This window comes from Podospora pseudopauciseta (assembly GCF_035222475.1).
Source record: "Podospora pseudopauciseta strain CBS 411.78 chromosome 7 map unlocalized CBS411.78m_7.2, whole genome shotgun sequence".
Taxonomy (NCBI): Eukaryota; Fungi; Ascomycota; class Sordariomycetes; order Sordariales; family Podosporaceae; genus Podospora; species Podospora pseudopauciseta.
In genome coordinates, this window is record NW_026946668.1 from 375,502 (window position 1) to 395,803 (window position 20,302).

General features: G+C 54.1%; 4 protein-coding genes across 4 annotated transcripts; 2 read left to right on the forward strand and 2 right to left on the reverse strand.

The window, feature by feature from the left end:
- Positions 1-301: 301 nt before the first annotated feature.
- On the reverse strand, positions 302-5,414 carry QC763_704420 (uncharacterized protein). The gene is made up of 4 exons (XM_062915441.1): positions 5,298-5,414; positions 4,340-5,244; positions 3,556-4,278; positions 302-3,500 (listed from the first exon to the last, which is right to left on the reverse strand). The coding sequence occupies exons 2-4, from the start codon at positions 4,501-4,503 to the stop codon at positions 572-574; spliced, it is 3,816 nt and encodes a 1,271-aa protein (XP_062761163.1). The 5' UTR covers positions 4,504-5,244; positions 5,298-5,414; the 3' UTR covers positions 302-571.
- A 179-nt stretch (positions 5,415-5,593) lies between these two features.
- On the forward strand, positions 5,594-11,387 carry QC763_704410 (uncharacterized protein; the record flags this gene model as incomplete). Its single annotated transcript, XM_062915440.1, has 2 exons — positions 5,594-6,483; positions 6,625-11,387. The coding sequence occupies exons 1-2, from the start codon at positions 5,991-5,993 to the stop codon at positions 11,385-11,387; spliced, it is 5,256 nt and encodes a 1,751-aa protein (XP_062761164.1). The 5' UTR covers positions 5,594-5,990.
- A 375-nt stretch (positions 11,388-11,762) lies between these two features.
- On the reverse strand, positions 11,763-13,473 carry QC763_704400 (uncharacterized protein; the record flags this gene model as incomplete). Its single annotated transcript, XM_062915439.1, is given in 2 exon segments — positions 11,763-11,822; positions 11,833-13,473. 2 exon segments carry the CDS (start codon positions 13,471-13,473, stop codon positions 11,763-11,765), a joined length of 1,701 nt encoding a protein of 566 aa, XP_062761165.1.
- A 2,027-nt stretch (positions 13,474-15,500) lies between these two features.
- Positions 15,501-20,119, forward strand: QC763_704390 (uncharacterized protein). Its single transcript, XM_062915438.1, has 2 exons — positions 15,501-17,952; positions 18,012-20,119. Exons 1-2 carry the CDS (start codon positions 16,140-16,142, stop codon positions 19,907-19,909), a joined length of 3,711 nt encoding a protein of 1,236 aa, XP_062761166.1. The 5' UTR covers positions 15,501-16,139; the 3' UTR covers positions 19,910-20,119.
- Positions 20,120-20,302: the final 183 nt, after the last annotated feature.

Sequence of the window (20,302 nt, forward strand, 5' to 3'; positions counted from 1 at the left end):
CTCTTGTTCATATTGAAGTTGCAGCCCAAACGCATCAATCGCACCACCATTGATGTGTGGCCAGTTGTACTGAGCTGGGGACTGCCGTCGTCGTATGATTTTGGCTCAATAGAGTTGGTGCCATTGGCTGCACCAACCACAGCCACCCAGACACCTCCCCAGTTGTCGGTCCACTACAGAGCAGTGCATCCTGATGACATTGAGCCCAGACATTGGCATTGGGCCACCGGGCGAAACCGGGCTAGCATGGTCCAAATATTTGTCGTGATTCGAGAATCACCACAGTTGGTAGCTAGACACCTCTTGCGCTATCAATAAAATGCCATTCAAAACAACAAAGGAAAGGGTATATAATAACCTAGAATGATACAAGACGCAAGCGAGTGCTGGGCTCGGTCCCACCCCCTTCTTCACCTCCCACATTGCCAGGCTGTTGGCCCTCCCACGCTGGCAAAGGAAAAAACAAAGGAAAAAAAAAAAAACAGTATTACACAAGTGACTCATGAATTATCATTATCTCGTGGTCCACCACCCTAACTCTCCCTTCTTCTTTGCACCGTGGCTTGGCCCTTCACAGTTCATCATGGCCCTGAACCTTCTCCTTGACCGCTTCGGTCGCTTCGCTCGCAACACTTGCCACCTTCTCACCGACGCTTCTGACCTTCTCGCCGGCCTCACCGACCACTTCGCTAGCGGCGCTGGCGGCTGAGCCAACAACGTTGGTGCCGGTGGCATAAGCAGCATTTAGCCTGGACACCACGCTTTCGGAGAATGTTGGTTCCTTGCCGACCAAGAGTTCAGACACGAGCGCGCTCACGGCCTCATAGCGTTGAGCGGCCGCATCACTGGCCACAGCAGCGGCACTCGTTACTGACCCCGCCCCGTCACCAGCTGCCGCCGAGGCAGAGGAAGCATACTCGCCAACACCGCTGTAGAAAGCTTCGTACCATGGAGTAGGGGCTGGAGCACCGTAGACCTGTATGCTGATCTTGGTGACAATGACATCCCAGCCATCAGCCACGTAGTCAGCTGCAGCAGCAGCTTGCTCGTATCCGGCGGCAGCCACAGAAGAGACGTTCTCGCCGGCAACCGATGCGGCGGAGGAAACTCCTGCACTGGCAGCAGCCGCAATAGAGGATGCACCTGACCCAATGACAGAAGCAGCAGAGGCACCAGACTCGCTTGCCGCCGACGCAGCAGAAGCGGCAGCCACACTAGCTGCCGAAGCGGCAGAAGCAGCCGACTCGCTGGCCACTGAAGCGGCCGAAGAAGCAGACTCGCCAACGGCAGCGGCAGCAGCAGCCGCGGACTCGCTGGCGACCGAAGCAAGCGAAGAAGCAGTACCGGCAAGATCAGTCGGTGTAGGGGTGGCCGTCATGGAGCTCACGGCTGCGCTGGCTGCCGACAAAAACTCGGAATACCTGGCATGCGCGAGGCCGAGACCGGCGTAGTAATTGTGCCGGGCGTTGTCCAGAAGCTTGTTGACATGTTCAGCTGGGGTGGAAGGTGTTGGGGTGGCCAGACCAGCTGCAGTCTTGGCACTTTCGTACTGCTCTAGCGCCCAAGACCGGCCCTGTTCGAGGCGTTCTGAGGCAATGGACTCGATACGAGCCCAATCGACACTGGGCACTGGGACAGTCGGAATGACGACCGGGGGCATGATGTTCTTCTTCGTCTTGGTTGGTGTCCCGCGCAACTGAGTCGACACAGCCTCGAGCGCAACGTCCATCCGAGAGCTTGCTGAGGCCATGGCCTTGTTGTAAGCAGACGTCACCGAGGCGAGCATCTGTTGATGAGCAGGAAGGGGAGTGCCGTGGATCTGGGCTGAGACAGCCGACAATGCCTCGGAATATTGTGCGTTGGCACGAGACATGGCTGCGGAGTAGACCGATCTCAATTCGTCTTGCATTACCTGAATGGCACCGGACATGTCCTCCTCGTCATCCTCCTCGTCATCGAGGATAGGGGAATGACGGGGCACAACCTGAGCGGCGGCGCCAAATAGAGCGGGCTTGACAGTAGGCGCCGCTTCGGCTTCCGCGACAGGACGAGTATCAGGAGCGTCTCCAGCCTCCTCCTCTTCCCCCGCGGCGTCCTCGTCGACTAGTAGCTCAACTGGGGCTGGGTCAGCTTTGACGTCCTCTTGAATCTGCGTCACATTATCAACAATAGGGGGGGTCTCGAACACCAGGGACTCGCTGGCCGCAAGATGCGCAAGATCGTCAGCAACTGGTTCTGGAGAGTTGTCGACATCGGCGGTGGCCTCGGACGTGGGCTCAACAACGCTGGAGATCTCTCCCGAGGCAGCGCTAACTGCCTCAGCTGGCTCCTCATCGCCCTCACCAGCCATCGAGTCCTCGGCCCACAAGTTGTTATTGCCAACCGATTGGGCAGCCTCAGCTGTCTTTTCCGATACAGTGTCCTTGACACCGACAACAGCCTCGCTTGCGTTCTCGTACGCTCCCGCCACCTTGTCGAAGACGGCATGCTGGGCCTTTTCGGCGGACTCGCCAGCCTTGTTGACCACGCTGGTGGCAGCAAGTCTGGCGGCTTCGACAGCCTCAGCAGCCTGCTGTGTCAGGGTGCTATCAAACTCCTCCGTCACATCGCCAGCCACAAGCTTCCAATTGGCCACTTGCTTTAAACGACCGAGCTCCTTGGCTGCCGTGGCGGCCAGTTTCATGGCCTCATCCTCGATGTTGGCCCCCTCCACCTGCGCAGCTTCAAGGTTCGGGTGGGTAACGATGAGCTTCTCCAGATCCCCCTTCCACTCGTCAAATCTGCTCTTCAACAGGTGGTACTTGGCCCAGTCCTTGTATGTGATTCCATCCGTCCAGGCCCACTTCATGCCAATCCTTTGCAGTGCCAAATCTCTGATGCCTTGAAGAACGGTGAAGTGGGTTTCAGCCGCTTGCGTGATGGAAGCCTGCAACTCGGTTTCGTACTCCTCACGCCAGTGGCGCACGGCCTGCGCCTTGTCTTTGATAGCCATACCGGCCTGCCTGACAGCCTGAACGATTTCCTCCTGTGCGTCCTCGGTTCCCAGCTCCTTGTCGTTGACTGCATTGATGATGTCGAGAATGTCACCGCGCAGCAGTACCAGCTCAGAGACTGTGGCCTCTTGAAGCTGGTCGAGAAGAGCCTTGCCTGTAATTCGAGCGTTTCGGCGAATCATCCTCTTGGCAATCTCCTGGACGCGGTTGTCAATCTCGGCAGCCCCTTCATCCACGGCTTTGGCGTAGCGCTCTTGCCAGTCCTTGAGATCTGCAGCCACCGTCTCACGAGCAGCGCGGCGCACCGGATCCTCATTCTCGACTTGTTCGGCAGTATCGGGAGGAGTGATGGGATCGACGCTGGATTTGGATCGATGGGCTTCTGGAGCGTCCTTGGCTTGCGGTCGACCGGCTGTGGAAGAAGACTTGCTCGAGGCAACAACAGAGGTGGTCGAGGAGGTGGATGGTGCAGGCTTGACAAAAGAAGATATCGTTTTGGAAGCAAAGCTAGAAATACGTTAGCAAACTGTGTGCTGCATCACTGGTAAAGACTCAGACTAACCTCGAAGCTGAGTCTACTGCCGACTTAGGAACTGACTTTTTGGTGCCATTGGTGCTGCTGCTATACCGGCCCAGTCGCTTGCCAATCTTGACAAGCTGGGGCTCCACATTCTCAACGTAGATGACTCTCAGATGCGGCCAGACAGTGCTGTCAAGGAAGAGATTTGTCTTATTCCACGCCCAGGCACATGTAGGCGCTACGGTTCCCAGCGCAAAGTCCGAGGTGGCATGATAAGCCTGCAGTGCGTAGGGCTGAGCAAACTGATACGAGGGTAACAGAAACTCGTGATATGTCTGGAGAGAGTTGGTTCGCACGATCTCGTAGTATGGCCCAACCGCGGTCGAGAGCTGGTCGAGATGTGGCGCGAGGGTGTGGTCGTATTGGGTCTTGGCCAGATGCTGGACTTTAGTGATTTGAGGCTGTACAGACTTTTCCCACTGTGCCTTTCCGTAGACACGGGCCTGCTCAACCTGCGGGGCACCATGCTGCTTCGCGTAATCCCAGGCTGGTGTGATGACCTTTTCGTCCACAGCGTTGTAGTATGGGCGCGCCAGCTCAACGTACGGTGCCGCGTATGCGTCGTAATATGGCTCGAGATGTGGGGTGACGGTGTTCTTGAGCTGGAAGTAAGGTCTGCACACGAGCGGGGAGTTTTCATCGCACGCGTCGAGGGTAGCTGGGCACCAGAACAGAATCGCGTAGATCGAATACCATGCCACCAACCTGCGACGCAAAAATATGTCAGCTCTTCTCCTCTCTTGTCTGACAGCTAGTATTTGCTCACCTGGCAGCGAAACTGAACAACCAGGACGGCCAACCTGGCCCACGACTTCCGGTAGTTCTTCTCTGGACAGTGTTGTGGCCATTCAAGGCGGGCGACTTGATGGCGCCGTTGATACCATTCGCAGCCCGGTGGGCTTTCATTGTGGTGCCGTTTATGTCGTCCATGGCGCAAGACGATTCAGCACCAGGCTGAGGAGACGAGAAGAGAAAAAATATGACAGCGCCAATGCGTCAAGCAATGAAGCCGAAGAGAAAGGGCGTCAGGCGAAGTTGATTTCGCGCCGAAAGAAGGGAACAAGATGCTACTCGGTGATGGGAGGTCAGAAGTGAGGCACTGTTGGAGAAAAGACAGGTTTGGCCAAGGGAAGCTCGGACGGCTTGGATGGCTGTTTGGAAATACAGGGGACTGCCAAGCGGGGGCGTTGTTGGGTTTCTCCTGCAGGGCCCTGGTCTTGTCTTGTTGCCTTGTTGGTTTTGAAAATGGATACAGGAAGCAAAGTCAATGTAAAAATTAACTGCTGCGTGTTGGATGCAACTCTGAATCTTGGGACACCTGGATGCCTGCTCGATTTTGTGTTAATTTTTTTCTTGGGAAAAGCTGCAAAAGCGTGACGACATTTGGTAACCCAACTTCCTTGACAGGGCTCGGTCCTTAGTGCGACGCGGCCCCCCCTCCATGGACGTCATAGGCGCGGGTGGTACACCCCATTCCGACTGCAGCCCAAGGAATAAACACAGTGCCCTATCTTTCACCAGTATTGATGTCAATCAGTCATATACAGAGTTTGTGCCAATGAAATATGGATGGACCTTGGACGAGAAGAGGTGGAACTTTTCCTGAATGTTGGGTCGGCTTGTCGAAATGTTTCAGATCGGCGCCGGGTACGGCGAGGCAATGGCACCTTACTACGGAGTTCTCTTCAGCCTTGGGCTTCAACCTACCTCGGATGAGATGGCACTGTGTATGGATTATGATCTGATTACTTCCATTTCCTACTGCCTTGTCGGTCACAAAGCACAGAAAAGCGAACAGCAGATTTCATCACACGCTTTAGACTAGTGTAGATGAATAAATGATACCCATAAAACAGCATATGATTGATTATATCAGCGCAGCGTGGTATTTTGTGAAGTCATTGGGCACGTGCAAACGGCCCACCTTGTAGCAATCACCGGATGTTGATTGGCCCTGACACGGCGTCTTTGTGATAAGCAAAGCCCTGGTCCTTTGGGCGACGACCCTCCTCCGCGCTGAGCCTAGGCCTGCATCTCCAGCGTGGACGTGGAGTTGCACCTCCTGGTGGGATTTTGGAAATCTGTTGAAGATTTGCCATCGCGTCCATCCATCGCCCATTTCCCATCTCAAATCACTATCTGACTGTCCCAACCGACAACCCATCACCCGATCAGCAGAAATCAACCCTTTGCTGTCGACAACAACGACAACGACAACGACCACTGCCACGTCTTGCGCTCCCCTGTCAAACCGCCACCAACCTCATCTGCCTCTCGATCCACGGCCACGGTCCCACTGGAAACCTTCTCATAGTTCCTATGCGAGGTTAGAGTAGAGGCCTCAGAGTTCCTGCTGCGAATGGCGTGTCCTTAACGTCTCCCGCCACGCACAATCACTCGACAAAACTCCGGTGAAGATGGCGGACCCCCAACTTCTGGGCCCCTTTCCGCCCCCCGACCCAGATCGATTTCCAAACACTAGGCTGCGAAGCCATCTTCTCAGGCCAGACTCGACGCCGCAAGAACCGCAACCATCACATTCTACGAATGATCCAGATACATGTCGAATATGTCGCGGAGAGGGGACGCCTGAAGAACCGCTCTTCTACCCATGCCGGTGCAGTGGCAGTATCAAGCACGTCCACCAGGACTGCTTGATGGAGTGGCTCTCCCATTCACAAAAGAAACATTGCGAGCTTTGCAAGACGCCCTTCCGCTTCACCAAGCTCTACGATCCAAATATGCCCAGATCGTTGCCATGGCACGTCTTTGCCAGCCACATGGCCAAATATTTCTTCGCCAACATGCTGCTGTGGATGAGAGCGTCGCTGGTTATGCTGGTTTGGTTTGGAGCCTTGCCGTACGTTATGAGGAATGTATGGAGCATGTTGTTCTGGTTTAGCGATGATGGTATGGCTGCTTTCCTCTTCCACAAAAGACGAGATCAAGCCCATCAGCTGGCCTCGGCCGCTGGGACGACACTTAACCCGGCCATGAACCTGTTCAGAAACAACACCACGTTAGCTACTAACCTAATATTCCCTGGCACAGCATGCATCGCCAAAAGCACCTCTGTTGCCGCTCAGGCCTCCAACGAGCACTCGGCCACTTCTACCATTTTACGTCTATTGTTTGGAGCACCCGATACATCTGGCGCTGTTTCCACCGAGGCGGTTGCTATCCCAACTAGGAACAACTCCCTTTTGAGCGGCGTCCAATTTCTTCGCAACTTGACGCGGCATCCTTGGCTAAACGACAAGGTCATAGAGGTCCTCGAGGGCCTGATTATAACAATTCTGGTTATTGCTTGCTTCATTCTCATCATCTTGGTCAGAGACTATGTCGTTCAACAACAGCCCGAGATCAATATGCGTGCTGCGTTTGCAGCTGCTGAAAATGCACCGCATCCCGCACCACCACAGGAGCCCCTGGCACGACCGGAACTCCCACCTGTCGAGGAGGAACATCATGACAACCCTGCTCAGTGGGAGGATCTACAGGGCCAGTGGGATCCCGCCATTGTCGAACCACCTCCGCACTTGGCACTGGAGGCCAGGCGCCAGATTGCGTTGGCTCGCTTGCAAGCTCATGAAAGACGGCTTCAAAGACAGTGGGCAGAACCCGAAGCTCGATATCAAGCAAGGTATGCGGGTGACGACCATGCTCCTGCACACGAGGCTGCTGAGAATAATCCAAATAGCTTGGCTACTGGCTCACGAAATAGTTCGCCCTTTTTGCCATCGCCCTCCTTCCTTCCAAGAGCGGAACTGGACGCCATCGTCAATGGTGGTGAAGCTGCTGACGTGAAAAGTCGGCACCTCCATGACTTCCTTGCCATCTATCAGCGTGCCAAGGGAGATCCCCATCGCATTCTCGAAATTGCCAGAGAACAAGGGGCTGAGGAGCGACTGGATTACTGGCTGGCCCTTACGAGGTCGCTGCTGGATCGTCAAAACCGTACTGTGGCCGGTGCCGATGACCACTCGGACGCCAGCAGCGCTGCTGAGAATACTCCAGCATCGAGCACGGATGCTCGCTTCGAGAATATGGATTCTCCACCGTTTGGAGGCCTTCGTCCAGCCACCCAGGCTATGGAGTGGAAGACCTTTTTGGCCGGCGAAGACAATTTTGGACCCCGACATGATAGAAAAGGCAAGGGCGTACTAAGGGAGGATTCCGACGGTGAAAGCACCCACACCGAAGACAGTGAAAGACCTTTGGCAAGCCCGCTTCGACCAAGGGCCAACACAGATGGTCCCAAAATTAGCGATACAATCCACCCCTTGGCCAACAATAGCTGGTCGTTCCAGACCTTGACAGAACAAGAGCCTGATGGGATGTTAAATGACCAACACGGGACTAAGTCGACATCTTCGGGACACTCGACTTTCGGATCACCCAAACAACCGGCGTCTCGACAAGATGCTGCGTCTGCCTTCTTCAAGACGCCCAGATTCACCGAGGCTGCATTCGAACTTGACCAGACCACCCAGTCTGTGCCGCATCTGAGCAGCAGGGCTGAGGAAGAACTGCCAGTTGATCATTTGACTTCAGGACAGGAATCAAGCGCCGATTTTTGGGACATGACCTCGGGTGCTGAAGCGGCCCAGCCAGAGACAACCCCTCCGCCAGCCTTACCAGAGAATGGGGAGGATGCCGATGCGCAGGCCGAGCCACAAACCCCGAATCCGCCAGCCCCGCGCCCCCAGCCCGTAGGCATTGTCGACAGACTTGCTGATTTTATGTGGCGGGATGTGGATGAAATAGACCCGGCTGAGCTTGCTGCAGCTGACGTTCTGCAATTCGACGTGGGGGAAGGTGATCTCGCCAACGATGAGGTAGAAGAGGACGACCCCGAAGTGCCACAGCGAGATAGAGAGGTGGTTGAAGCTGCTGTGGCAGCTGGGCTGGATCCAGACGCGATCGAAGATGCTGAGGACTTGGAAGGGATCCTGGAGCTCCTCGGTATGCGAGGTCCCGTCGCTGGCTTATTTCAGAATGCCATATTCTGCTCTTTTCTCGTATCTATTACCGTCTTCCTCGGTATCGTAGTCCCCTACAATATCGGGCGTATGACAGTTTGGATGGTCGCGAATCCTATTCGACCGGCGCGGATGCTCTTCGGCTTATGCATGCTCGTTCAGGACATCGCCATTGTATTGTTCGGATTAGCAGTTTTGTTCGGCGCGAAGGCTCTTCTCTTGCTCACGAAAGTCGCCCCCAGTTTGCTTGGCTCTGTGGTCGACCTTCTCACAACCACGTCGGCCATGTCCTATGGCACCATGATGAGTGCTTCCAACAGAGTGGGGAGCAGTTTCTTTGCCGAAATCGTTCACATTTCTGGCACTGAGATACAAAACTTCTCTGCCATCAGTCATGAGGCATTGCTTCAACTGAAGGGCCACATTAGTCTGGGGTTCGCTGCACTTGTCACAGCGGTGGACTACCTCTTCTCCGGTGATTACGCCGAAAAGAGCTCCGACATCATGTCATTCATGGAAGGGCTCGCTACGAATACGATGGGATGCTTGAAGCAACTCCCCGGCATCCTCACCAACCCCAACTCTTGGGTACTTAACCTCAGCGTGCCAGATTCTACGTCAGTGGCCTTTGATGCAGAACTTGCTCAGTGGAGCGGCACCGACAGACTCTGGGCTATCGTGGCTGGTTATGTTGCCATCTCCATCATTGCTGGTCTCTACTTGCGACGAGGAAGCCCCTTTTTTACGGGTCCAACAGGTCAGGATTGGGAAGCATCCATTATTGATGGCCTCAACCAAGCTAGTGGCGTCATGAAGGTGATCCTGATCATTGGTATCGAGATGCTCGCCTTCCCGCTCTATTGTGGGCTGCTGCTCGACCTCGCCTTGCTGCCCCTTTTCGCGGGCGCCACGATTAGGTCAAGGGTCCTCTTCACCATGAACTACCCGGTCACATCCATCTTCGTTCACTGGTTTGTCGGAACAGGGTACATGTTTCACTTTGCCCTTTTCGTCTCCATGTGTAGAAAGATCATGCGTAAAGGGGTTCTCTACTTTATCCGCGACCCCGACGACCCGGAGTTCCACCCGATCCGCGATGTTCTGGAGCGCAGTGTCGCGACTCAGCTGCGCAAAATCCTGTTTTCTGCCTTGGTTTATGGCGCACTCGTCATGGTTTGCCTAGGCGGCGTCGTCTGGGGGCTTGCCCTTTCTGCTTCGAGCGTTCTACCGATCCACTACTCGTCCAATGAGCCTATGCTGGAATTTCCCGTCGATCTGCTCTTTTACAACTTCCTCATGCCACTGGCAGTTCGTCACTTCAAGCCCAGTGATGGTCTACATGCCATGTACACGTGGTGGTTTCGGAAATGTGCTCGAGGCTTGAGGGTGACTTGGTTCTTATTTGGGGAGCGTCGCATCGATGAAGAAGGCAAACTTGTACTGAAGAGCGACTCACCCGATGCGGCCCTGCCGTGGTGGCGGACATTGTTCCTTGAAGTGAATAACGACCAAGTGCGGGCAAAGCAGTGGGCCAACCCTTTCGAGCCCAGCCCGGAGAAACCGACCGTCATGCGAACGGAAGACGCTCTCTTGTGGAACACAAACAAGAAGGCCCTCGTCGAGTCAGGCCAACTCATCCCTGACGGACGCTATGTTCGGGCGCCATGCTCTGATCAGGTCAAAATTCCCAAGGGCAAGAGGGTGTTTCTCGACGTATCCGAAGATAACGAGCGACAAGACGAGGCTGCACCAACTGACCTGTACAACTCTGAAGAGTTTCAATTCGTCTATGTGCCGCCCCATTTTAGGCTCCGGGTCTTCCTCTTCATCACTTTCATCTGGGCCTTCGCCGCCATCACGGGTATTGGTTTCACCATCGTACCGCTCGTCTTTGGCCGTTGGATGTTTAGATCTCTTCTTCCCAGTCACATTCATACCAACGATATCTATGCTTTCAGCATCGGCATCTACATTTTGGGCTCTGCTGCTTATGCCGCATTTCATGCGCCGTCCATCTACCGTGCCGCACACGATTGGGTCGACAGCTTTACAAGGACCGTCGTCAATGGGGAGGCTGTCCGGCCAATGGTTGATGCAGGCATCCGGGTTGCCAAGATTATTTACGCGCACGTCTTTTACCATATCGTCTTTCCCCTCATGCTTGCCTCATTGGTGGAGTTGTATCTTTTGACGCCGGTGAATGAGATCCTATATGGTGCCCTACCTAAGAAGCGAGCTGATGCTTCTGAGCTTGCGCCCATCATGGCGCCGGGTGCTGAACTCAATCCGAAGCATACTGTTCGTTTGGTCCAGGCTTGGACCATTGGCCTGCTCTATCTCAACCTCATCAACCGGATCATCAACCGCTGGTTTTCGGGTACCCGCCTTGCTGCAGCCGTGATGGCTATCTTCCGGCGTGGCTGGCTGCATCCAGATGTCTCCATCCTGACTCGGGCTTTCATCGTTCCTGGACTCATTCTCTGGAGCAGTGCCGTCATCGCGCCGCTCCTCCTTGCCAGACTTGGCGTGGCCAACGGGCTACATGAGGCCATGCTTCACTCATCGTATGGCACACCTCTTGTCGGCCATGCCGAGTTAAGCCATGCATACAAGGTCCTCATCTACCGTCTGAGTTACCCCGTCATGGCTGTGTTGGCTGTCTGTGCAGTTGTGCTCTGGAGTATGTTTGGTGTGTTCAAGAGGTGGAACATGCGTATAAGAGACGAGGCATATCTAATCGGGGAAAGGTTGCATAACTTTGGGGCGTCGGTGGGAAATAGCACCCCAAAGGGGAAGGCCGCAGCTTGGAGAGGCGCTCCGGGAAGGATATAGAAGGGTGCAATATCTTTTGCATTACAAACGTGTTCATCGTCACGAGCGCGACGTCTTTTGTTCTGGGAAGGTAGTTATAGACGGTCAGCATGGGTTGGTTGGTTGGCTTGGCGTTTGGCTGAACAGGTGATGATTTACGGAGCAGAATTATAGCAGAAGCGATAGGCGGAAATTCTTCAGGTACTGGGAGCTACGAGTGTACATCTTAATGTTTTGTATGTAGCAGTTACCAAAGTACATACCCTATCCATGAGCTACTGATGAATTGACGCTGTGGCAGGCCCTGGTCTCCGAAAATAGGGGTAAAGTGGGTCCTGGAAAGGGGTTATGATGGACAAGCTTGAGGGCTTGGCAGTCAGCCATGTGTAACTTTTTTTATTTATCTATGTGCACGCCGACATGCCGATCAGTGATCTTCCACGTCTTCATCTCGGCCTGGATATACGATGTCTCTCACCACCACTGCCCTGACACAGTGGAACAGAACAAATCCATAGACCAACACCAAAACAATCGAGATGGCCGTCGAAAACCACAGGACGAACTCGTTCTGAAACACCTTCCCCAGAGAGATGGTGGCCAGGATAAAGCCCGTGTTTGGAAACACCGACGCCCACCACCCCAGGTGGAAGTACCTCGGTGGGCTCTGCACCACGGCCAGCACGGCAATGGCAAACCACCAGAAGCTCAGCGCCCAGAGGAACCCGGCCCCGACGATGGCCATCATGAGCATGATGCTCGCGTCGAGCAACCCGTCCATGTTGGCGTCGAAGCTCCCCGGGAGGGACTGAGCAAGCCCGATAAATGCCAGCGCGGTGAAACTCGGCGGGCCGACGCACATGAACAACCCCGGCCTGTGCTCCCTGTCTGGAAGGCCCGACTGCATCAGCCGGCCGACCATGTGGGCGTACATCATTGCCGCGACGCTGATGCCCAACCCCTGACAGCTGAGGCCGCTGACGATGATGGGGAGGGCCATGGCGGGCGGTTGGGTGGAGGCGATGACGGAGGCGATGGTGCCCGAGAGCATGACGGGGAAGATGGGGAGGATCCAAGTCGGCATCATGGTTTGAAGGCTGAAGGAGTGCCGGCGGCCAAAGACGAAGGAGTATTGTGCTACTGCTAGGCAGGTTGACAGGGCGACGTAGATCCAAAAAGCGATTTGGATGGCCCAGCGGAGCCCCTGGCGTTCACCGTCCCATGATTGGATGTGGGAGGGGATGCAGTATTTTTGTGTTGAGGTGATCAAGGTTGCGATCGAGAGCAGGAAAGTGGGGACGAAGAAGCCTTCGCGGGGGTGGGTGATGGAGGCGACGAAACTGCCGGTGTTGAGGAGGAAGCGAGCCAAAAGGAGGGAGGTGATGAGGGTGAAGAGGATGATGTTGAGGATGTAGACTGCTAGGCCGAGGACCGGGGTAAGGGAGGGGAACTGGTGGGGTTGGGCATGGATGAGGAGGGAGAGGCCACCAGTGGACATAGAGAGGGTGTACCATGCCCAGGTAAAGTGTTTGAGGCGGGAACGTAGAGAGAGAGGTGGACGGGGATGGGTGTGGTCGTGAGGATGGCCCGGAGAGGGGGTAGGAGATGGTGAGGGTCGGCTGTCGAGCGCGTCATTTTTGGCGGCTGTGATAGCGGCGGTAGCTTCGATGTCCTCTGGGGATGGCTTGAGCTCGTGATCAGTGGGGAGGCGACTCAGTCGGCGTCGTTCGGGAACGGCATATGGCAAACTCGTGCCCGAGATGGAGCCCTGTAGAGTGGGCGCCCGGGAATCGAGCTGGAGATCGTGGGCCAGATCGTCTTTTTCTGGGTTCCGTAACTGATCAAGGGATGGGCTTGCATCGTCAGAGCTGATCGATAGCCGACTGAGACGACGTTGCTCTCCTCTCTGTTCGCGGCCTTCGTAGAGGTACGGATTTTGTGGAGAGACGCTGGAGGGTCGACGGCGCATGGACCGCCGGGGAATTGGGGGGGCGGGACGATGGGATGCAGGTGCTCTAGCGTCTGCGGCTTGTGGCTGGAACTTTTCGTATTCTGCGTCCTGCCGGTTGGTTTCAATATCAGAACTGTCCAGCAATGGTGCTGACATGATATTATGCGATTAGTCAAGAGAAGACCTGCTTTGGCCAAGAACGTGGTGCAGGGGCGAAATGCAAGCCTGAGAGAATGGATGATGTTGCTGACTGAGACCGAGGAACTTGAGGGGATAATAATAAGTGAAAACTGAGCGACGGAAAGACAACAAAACAAAAAACGACTGCTCCAGAGCCTGTCGAAGAAAAATGAGCGTGATGATTAGCACGGGGCTCAACTGTCTGCAAGCGCTCGAGCTTTTGTACATGTTGATCGTATTCGCATCGAGACTTTTCACCGAATGACCACCCAGGCGACATTGGAGTGGAAGTGGCAAGATATTTCAAACATTTGATGTTTGGGTCACGGTAGGTAAGCAAGTTTCGACAGCTCAAATGTCGAGTCAGTCACGACAACTGCTCTGGTCAGAGCTTGCTCGAGCTTTTGGCTCTCATTTCGTCATCATGTCCAGCCAACACGAGATACGCGCCATGGTCTCCTACATGTAAGAAATAAAATCTAATTTTGCCTTGACTCTTTTATTGAGAATAAACAGGAAGTTTGCAGGCGGGTGTTGCCTTCATCGTCAACCTCCTCCTCTTTGCGTCGGATCATCCGAACAAGAGTGGTGCTTGGACATGCCTGACTCAGAGGTCTGTGGACCTTCAGCCTTTTGGTAACAGCTTCAAGTCTTGAGAAACTTCTTTCTCAGCTTTGTGGAAATTTGCACACATTTTGTGGCATGAGATTCTACTTGGATGCAGAACTTGAAAGTCATCAATATCAGCTTCTCATGGCTGGTGGCTGCCCTCGTGTAAGGACGATTGACATTGTAACTCACAACGACCGCCATTTTGAATAAAACGAACACATCGACCGTTACCTCACCTACACATTAGAAGTTTCTGCTTACTAGTCTGGCAATATTTAGCTGCCATAACGCAGATATTGAAAGATAAGGGGAAGGTAACTAGACCAAATGTCACGTCATTCAATGTTCACGTCGTATCAATGCTGGGGTCCAGTGAATTTAATGCACGTAAGATTTTAACCTCATTTTCGAAATGCTTAAATCTGCGATGACCGCGGCTAGTGCGCGTTTGCCCCGTAAATCAATCTCGCTGCCTGACGAGACATGCGCTCGATAACCCGTGGACGTGGTACCCTCAGCAGAGAAGAAGACGCCACCATACCCACAAGAACAATAGACATTTCTTGGGCATCATACGCAGTGCATATTGACCCGACTCCGTCCCTGGGATGATGGCCAACGATACCCCTTTTGCCAATATTTAGCACCTTAGTTAGTGGCCATGGTCTGGCATGATGGTGCGATCAGTGTCATGAAATCGCCGGCGGACGAAGTGGACCAACCCAAACCGAGACATGCTGAAGCCTCGATAATCAAAGATGCCTATGGTTGTTTGAGAAATTCGGGTGCCTAAAGCCAAATATGTCTGTGGAGCGCGACTCGAGGCAGGGCCAAGTAACGTCGTATGCATGAAAAGACTGAGGAACAGCAGTCTTACACACACCGTGTCACCAACCTGCCACAGAGCATGCAGAAACACAGTCCCCCAGAAGCAGAGGCTTCGATGATATGTCTAGAGGGAGAGTGTTGCTTTCTTCTTCTGCACGGGCACCGGACGGATCTTATATCCAGTGCCGCATCAGGCAACATCGAGACTAAAACGGGCAAAGTTCGAACTGAGAAAAGCACAGTATCCGCCCTGATTCCAACATCAAAAGTGGAAGTTTTACTGCTTCAGCTCTGGTAAGGTGCTAGTCAATCTAACCTCTCCGCTCTGTCTCCATAGTAAGCACTGTGATGACCCGGCGGAAAGGGGGCGGTTGGAGCTCTGGGAACCCTAACCCTATGTAGGCCTCTCGCTCGGACTGAAGTGCCACAACAGGTAGGAGTGCGTGGCAGCAGGGACCTCACGTGAAGGCCCCACTTTACAACGGGAAGTACCTGACAACACCCCCGAAGTTGGGGCTTCGAGATTGGCTGCAGGGATCCCCGCCAGAGAAGCCCAGGCAGCAGCTTTTTGCACCCTCCATTGCCTGCTTCGGGATGCGATGGGCCAATGCGGCATCGCAGCGATCCCGCCCATCACAGGCACCGAAATAACAATCACCAAATCCCGAAAGTGTGATGCTGCCACGAGAGAGGATGCTGCACTGGTGAAGGCCGTCTCTTTTCCAATTTTCGCCTCCCTTCTCAACCTCAACTTTCAAGGGGGGCAAACGGCTGCAGCCTGCCTTTTTTTTCTTTTCTTTCTTCCTTTCTTGCTTCTCTCTAAGCTCACTTCGTTTCTCTCTTTACTATCTCCCGCAGCGTCTTCAACCTTCCCACAGGTACCCCTCATAAACCCGTTGTTGGACTGCTCGATTGACCTCCAGGTCTTCACCAATAACAAACTTGGCGTGCATTGTGTATTTCCCGCAGGCAAGTTCCAATCAGTCTCACCAACAGCCAACGCCAGCCCACCATCGACCATAAACTGTCCCCAGAACCCCGCACTACCTTGCCGTGACGAGTCCCTCTCTTCTGTCGATAATAGAGGCCATGTATTGAGACCGAATGCCAAGTAGTAGCTTGGATTGGAGTCGACTAGGGTGTGGAAGACACCAGTGAACCAGCAACACCGAACCGAGCATCATCAACACAGGTCTCCCGCCATGGACCCTCTCAACCCCATGGGTGATGCCCAGCCGGCCTTCCAGCGCCGGCTGAGCAGGCTATACAACGACACCAAAAGGAGATCCGAGTTTGTTCAGACCTCTGTCCAACACCCCGAAGCCGATCCCGAGGTCAGGTCGTTGCATCGAAGGCTCAGGATTCAGAAGGACCGTTTCGTCACCTGGGGTTTGGAATGGGCTGACCCTAGCCAGTCTGCCGAGGTCTTGATAGACTCGTCGTTGAACAAGGCCGGAATCAGCGAACTGGTTAGCAACATCATGTCCAACATCAAGGAAATTCTTGCCGAAGCCGAGCCACTCTGGATGAGTTCAAGACGACTGGCGGGAGAGATTGTTGAGCCAGCACAGCCACCTCGGAGGGGAGAAAAGATTCAGATGGTTGTCTGGGACAAGAGCAAGTTTGAAGGTTTGATCCGCGATCTTACCGATGCTATCGACACCCTCTACGAAGTATCCCGAACAAGATCATCATATGCAAGCTCTGCCGCCGTCGGGGGGCGGCCGGCCAAGTCCTCGGCGGCAGCAGAAGACCTGCGTCCCTTTGCGTCATCACGGCTACAAACCCCAGAGCAGATCGATCCCAAGATCTTGACCTCGTTGCGGTCGGTGCAGGCAGCGCCTATGACCGAGCACGACGAGAAGGAAAAAACCCACGAAATTGTCTTTATGGACAAGCAATCTTACGCCAAACTCACACGAACTACTGCTGGTGCACGCCACACCCAATCGCCACTTCTTCTTGAATATGCCCCTTTCAGCTCCCTATACTCTATCACGGGTGTCTCACCACCGATGCACCGCTTCGAGAAGCTGTTTTCTGGCCTTCAGCTTGAACCTCAAAGGCCGGTCCAGCCGGGATCGTGGATTGGGTTACCGCGTTTGTTGGGCTACTTTGAAGACATGGAAAACTCAAGATTCGGATTGATCTATCAGTTCCCCCAGAAGTTCAATGCCGTCACGTTTGAAACTTTGACCCAAAACCCCCTGAACAACCTCTGCACACTCGCCGACCTCCTGGCCCGCCCAGACTTTGAGCCTAGGCTTGAGGCCAAGTTCCGGCTCGCTGCCAATCTGGCAAACAGCGTCTTTGACCTGCATGACCGGGGCATCACTCATGGGAGCATCGGTGATGAAAACATCTCTTTTTGCAATGCCGTGGGCACTGACCCCGAAGTCAGTGGAATCACTCAAGGAGAGGTTGATATTCGCAGGCCTCTTATCTCTTCCTTTGATCTTTTTTCAGAGACAGAGCCAGAGTATCAGGAAGGTCCTAGAGAGTTCTCTTTGTACAAACACCCCCTTGACCCACGAAACAGTGTTCAATCCCCCCTCACCAACAATGCCGACTCCAAGACCTTCGACCTCTACTCTCTCGCCATGATTCTTCTCTCGATTGGTCTCTGGACTAAACTTGAGAATCTTGTCCCTAACATGGCCTCGCCAGTGTTGCCCGAGTCCGTTCTCACTCAATTGGGTATCCGCTGTGGCACGCTTTACATGAAGGCAGTGCAGACATTGTGGTCTGCGGTGGACCAAGAGTTGAGTGGCACACAAACGACTGACAAAATTGTAGAACGGGTCGAATTCAAGGCTGGTCGATATCTGGAGGCATGCTGTATCTTGGATGGTGTCAGCAATCTTGAGGAGAGACTGGGAGATGACCTAGGGGATGTGCGCCCGGAGCACGCACGGCTGAACACACCATCGATCGCTGGACCTTCAAAGGACTCGCAATCAGAAAAGCCGTCCGCCTCTGTGTTATCAGCCGGCCAAGTCCAAACAGAAGCGAAGGGTAAGTCTGCTGTCGTGGGTCTTCAAATCCCTCCATCGGTGCTAATCCGTTTATCCCAGCCGCCGACGCCAATGAAACATCAACCAAACCGAAGCTACGACTCTTCAAGCACGTGCCCCTACCACCCGAAGAGGTCGAGCGGTGGAACACCAACATCATGCCACAGGTCAACCAGGCCCTTCGGCACTTTTATCGAAAAAATCCCGAGTCAGTCGAAATTTCGCTGGAGTCTGTTGGAGAGAGTCCTCAAAAAACAAAACCCACAGTTTTAGTGGTGTGCCAATCCACAAGCTTGGTCAAAACTATCCTGAAGAAGAGGCTTGGCAACATTTTGGCTGCGGCCGGCCTCGGGTTGAGGGTATGCACTGGCCGAGTCATCAAATCTCGCAGAGACGCTGTTGGGAGAAGCATGGCTGGTCCAGAAGAGGAGGTGGTTGCGGCCAATCCAGAACACCAACAGCAACCCTTGAATGGGGCAAGCATCGGGGCATGGAACCAAAGTCACCATCTGCCACCTGTCAGCCTCGGAGGGATGCTCACAGTAGATGGCAGATTGTACGGCATGACGGTACACCATATGTTGGACGAACCGGGTCCCGATTCGGGAGGGAAGTCAGGTGCTCCAAGAAGCATGGCAGGGCCTCCCGGAATGACGGATCTCCATGCTTGGTACGCACAGCAGTACACAAATCCCAGCGACTCGGACCAAGATACCAGCAGCAGTTCCGAGTATGATGCCTACGACCTCTCTGATGCAGATTCTGATGCTTTTTCAGAGTCGGCCATCACTAGCGACTATTCGGAGGAAGACGACGACGACGGCGGCGAGTATCAGGAGAGTGAGCCGGGAGATATACCCGGCATTGAACCCGGTTGTGGGGACGGGTACATCATCACACAACCTGCCCTGGACGATGTGGATGCTGGTTTCTATCCTTGCCTGGAAACCCAGGATGAAGACCATCTCGACACGTACAGAGTTGGGGAGATGTATGCATCAAGTGGTATCCGACGTCGTAGGGAGGGGGGAATGAACCACGAGATCGATTGGGCCCTTTTTGAATTCTTCGGCGAGCGACTGCCCTCTGGGAATTTGATTCCCTCCCTCGACCCGCCACGGACAAAAGCACAATCACAAACCACTTCGTCCAGCATTTGTCCTACAACTGTTGCACCTATGTCAAGCTTGCCGGGCCTAGGGGTTCAATGCATGGCACGCACTTCAGGCCTACAGACTGGTGTTATCCTCCCAGCTATGGTGTCCGTCAAGATTTATGGCCGGGTTTCGCCAAGCGAGACATATCAAGTGTCGGGAACCCGACCGTCTCCAGACCAGCCTCGTCACCCAAAACAGTCGTCGCTTCCGATGGGCATGCCGGGAGACTCGGGAGCATGGGTAGTTGATGGTGCGAATGGTCGAGTATGCGGGCATATTCTTGCCTGGAGTGAGCGCAAGAAGGTTGCTTACATCTGTCCAATGGATGTGCTGATTCTTGATATTGCCGAGACGTTGGAAGCCAATGAGATCCGTCTTCCGGGAGGTGAAGTTGTGTACTCGCGGGAGCCGCTGAGTGCTCAATATCCCATGAGGTCTTTGACGCAAAGGAGTGCAAGAAGTGACATGTCGGGCTGGCAACGTTCTGAGGGCGATGTTGGCGACGACGAGGGCGAAGAGCCATCTACCCCAATGGCTAGATTTGCCGTCAGGAGACACAGCAGCCGACGGTCTCAGAGGAGCGTGGTGGCCGGTAAGAGGGCATCTTACCTCTCGGCCAAAAGACAGAGCCAACAAGCAACGATGGAAAGCACTGTTGGGGAAGAGGAGCTGGAGCACGATGAGGGGGTCGAGGTGGATATCAGTGTTGGGTTAGCTAATCAGCTCAAAGCAATGAACCTGCCTCCGGGAGACTCAAGCCTATCGTCATCAGAGATGATGAGGAAATGGGGATATGCCTGACTCAAGGCGAGCTCGGGTTATATACATCCGTATTGGGATGGGACAGTCTGGGCTGACTGAAACAAGAATATGATGGGTATGAATGGGGGGAAGTATAAGGTCATGATGACCCGATACCAATCTGCATCATGATATCCCCTGTTCTTGGCTAGCGAAATTTACTACTCTTAGTGCTTCTCGCACAAAAATAATGCTGAATAATTGCTTGAATGTTGTCTGTTGACCCTGTCGAAATCAGCTTTTCTCTATGCACGGTAATTATGATGGATGAGGTCCCATTGGTGCTGAGAAAGATTCTTGAGTGAGTGAGGGGGTTGGCCATGAGCGACAAGATGCGTGAGTTTATGCAGCCCAATTTATGCACTATTCATAACTGACTCCCTACTTAGGACT

Bases quoted from the DNA above. Each gene is read 5' to 3' on its own strand.
- QC763_704390 (XM_062915438.1), top strand. From the start codon at position 16,140: ATGGACCCTCTCAACCCCATGGGTGATGCCCAGCCGGCCTTCCAGCGC. The intron at 17,953-18,011 runs GTAAGTCTGCTG...CGTTTATCCCAG, and splicing joins AGTCCAAACAGAAGCGAAGG to CCGCCGACGCCAATGAAACA.
- QC763_704420 (XM_062915441.1), bottom strand. From the start codon at position 4,503: ATGGACGACATAAACGGCACCACAATGAAAGCCCACCGGGCTGCGAAT. The intron at 4,279-4,339 runs GTGAGCAAATAC...TTTGCGTCGCAG, and splicing joins TTGTTCAGTTTCGCTGCCAG to GTTGGTGGCATGGTATTCGA. The intron at 3,501-3,555 runs GTTAGTCTGAGT...ACGTATTTCTAG, and splicing joins GCAGTAGACTCAGCTTCGAG to CTTTGCTTCCAAAACGATAT.